Source organism: Brassica oleracea, chromosome C4 (genome assembly GCF_000695525.1).
Source record: "Brassica oleracea var. oleracea cultivar TO1000 chromosome C4, BOL, whole genome shotgun sequence".
In the NCBI taxonomy this organism is placed as follows: Eukaryota; Viridiplantae; Streptophyta; class Magnoliopsida; order Brassicales; family Brassicaceae; genus Brassica; species Brassica oleracea.
In genome coordinates, this window is record NC_027751.1 from 43,956,882 (window position 1) to 43,959,460 (window position 2,579).

The 2,579-nt window shown below is 37.7% G+C and overlaps 1 protein-coding gene across 1 annotated transcript; it reads left to right on the forward strand.

The window, feature by feature from the left end:
* The first annotated feature begins 1,234 nt into the window (after positions 1 to 1,234).
* LOC106339787 (putative F-box/kelch-repeat protein At4g35120) lies at positions 1,235 to 2,564 on the forward strand. Its single transcript, XM_013778660.1, has 2 exons — positions 1,235 to 2,357; positions 2,523 to 2,564. The coding sequence occupies exon 1, from the start codon at positions 1,255 to 1,257 to the stop codon at positions 2,350 to 2,352; it is 1,098 nt and encodes a 365-aa protein (XP_013634114.1). The 5' UTR covers positions 1,235 to 1,254; the 3' UTR covers positions 2,353 to 2,357; positions 2,523 to 2,564.
* Positions 2,565 to 2,579: the final 15 nt, after the last annotated feature.

Sequence of the window (2,579 nt, forward strand, 5' to 3'; positions counted from 1 at the left end):
TATATAAAGACCAGTTGGTCGACCTAATAATACACACAAGTTTCCCTTTTCATTCACAACAGGGACAAGATTATCAAGTAATATTATCAAGTAAAATTAGACAAGATTTAGAATTGGATCAGGTGGAATTTGTAAAGTGGGTCTCAACTTTAACATTTGAAGCCCATTCCAGCACAACAGTTAACCTGCACAAAACCAAAGAAACATTAGTTTCATTTTCTCAGGAAAAGGTCGGTTAATATTTTTCCAAAGGCAAAAGGAAAATATACAGGAAAAGGAATATATAAGAAAACCATATACAGTTCGAACCCTTATGTATTCACAAGTACATAAAGGTAACAAAAGATGGGGTCCAGAAAGCAAACCACGCAACAAATTCGCCAGATTGCTCCTCAAGAAATACCTCCAAGTAGTCTTGTGCCTGCCTCTGACTCTTCCCGTTACAGACAATCACCGCAATATACTCCTGAATCAAGCTGATTCATCATCAGTACACACTAAAAAATCCCTAAATCTCAACACAAAATCAAGCTTCAAAGACCTGATGTACAATTTTCATCTTTTGTGTATTAATTGTGCCACTTATATTTTGATACAAAAAGTGTATACATATTTTATAATAAATCAAAATAGGTCTAAAGAGAAAAATTAGATATCCATATTTTAAATTTACAACAACCATCAAGCAAAAATCTTTTGAAACGTTCAGCCAAAATCGGAAAGAAAATAACTAAACAATATTTTATAAAATTATATACAAACTCAAACAAAAAAAAAATTAACATAGTAGTACAAAGGAAAAATCAAACCACAAACCCCTTTCATCTGTATAATTTATTTCTCGCACTTTCCTATTATTTATATATCCAATATCTAATTTCATTTATGAAAGTTTTTGTAAATATCAAACATACATGAAGGCTATGTTTTTTTTAATGCTTTGGCGTAAATACAACCTAAGTCGAAGGAGATCATCGAGAAATGTTAATAAACTTTATAGCTACTTTACAAGATCAAATTGTATAGATTTTTGGAACAAAATTACGAAGTAATATTATCAAATAAAATTAGACAAGAGCTAAAATTGGGTCAGGAAAAGGTTGGTTAATATTTTTCCAAAGACAAAAAGGAAAAAAAAAGGAAAAAAAAAGAAAAAAAAAAGAAAAAGGAATATGTGATGGGCTATATAAGAACACTCATAGATGAAAGGTTACAATTACAAAGCAAATAACAAAGGAAACCCTAGCGGCGGAGATGACGAATAATCCTATAGCCCCACCACCTCCTGCGAAGAAAAGGAAGACGTCGTTGTCATCAATTCCAGATGATGTCATTGTGAACGTCTTAGCTCGGATCTCGATATCTCAGTACCGTTCCCTCTGCTTAGTCTCCAAAAACTTCTACTCTCTTCTATCTTCTCCAGATATCTACTTTGCTCGATCCCTAATCGGTATCACAGACGCTCGCCTCTACGTGTGCCTACGGCTACCCACTCCCTCCTCCAGTCATCGTCACAGATGGTTCAATCTCGGCTACCGTCAGGGTCAGTTAAGTTTAGTACCGGTAAGAACACTCTCTTCCTCACCCGACCGGTTAAACTCAACCTCTGTCGCCGTCCATTCCGAAATCTACCAGATAGGAGGAGGAAGCAACGAGGACAAGCGGACCAGAGCCGTTAGAGTTCTTGATTGTCGGAGTCGTACGTGGCGCCCTGCTCCCGACATGAAGGTGGCAAGGAAACACGCTAGGTCTTATTTTTTAGATGACAAGATATATGTAATAGGAGGATGCAAGGAAAATTGGGGTGAGGTTTTCGACCTAAAGACTCAGAATTGGAAGCCATTGCCTAAGCCTCCTAGTGATCATGATCACAAAGGTGTGGTTTATGGAGGAAGGCTATACGCTTTCACCATGAACAAGAACAAGAACTACGCATATGATCCGAAAGAAGAAAGATGGGTACAAGAGGCGGGGTTTGTGGGTCTAGGACGTATAACCGGACCTTTGTGCGTTATAGGAAATGAGATTTTTGCTGAACATGACCGTAAGTACACGTGGTATAACCCAACGAATGGAAAGCAGCAGGTAATAGATGGTTTGAATGATGTGTACAAGAAACGTGCTAATAATTACAGAACCATTCAATTAGTTAACCATGGTGGGAAACTGGTAATTCTATGGAATGAGACTCGCAGGAAACGCAAGCGTCTTTGGTGTGCGGTGGTTAGCTTGGAGGAGCGTTCGACTCCATTGGGAACTCGTATGCGGGGGAAGGTCGAACGATGCGATCTTCTTTTGGATTCAGCCCACAAGTCATATATGCTCTCAAGCTGCCTATCGGTTTTGCTCTGAAACTCATATGTTTACTATATTTCTAATAAGATGACTTTTTGTCTTTTCATCAAAACAGGAATCTTGCATCATATTCCCTTTGCATAAATTAAATCCAATGTAAATGTATGATCTCTGGAAACTAAAATGGGTTGATATTAATTATGCTGTCTGCTTTGTGTATTGTCTAGAGAAGGGGAGAGGGATAAAATCATCATCATGTGGGTATAGGTGGGTGTCTACTCTAA

Bases quoted from the DNA above. Each gene is read 5' to 3' on its own strand.
- LOC106339787 (XM_013778660.1), top strand. From the start codon at position 1,255: ATGACGAATAATCCTATAGCCCCACCACCTCCTGCGAAGAAAAGGAAG.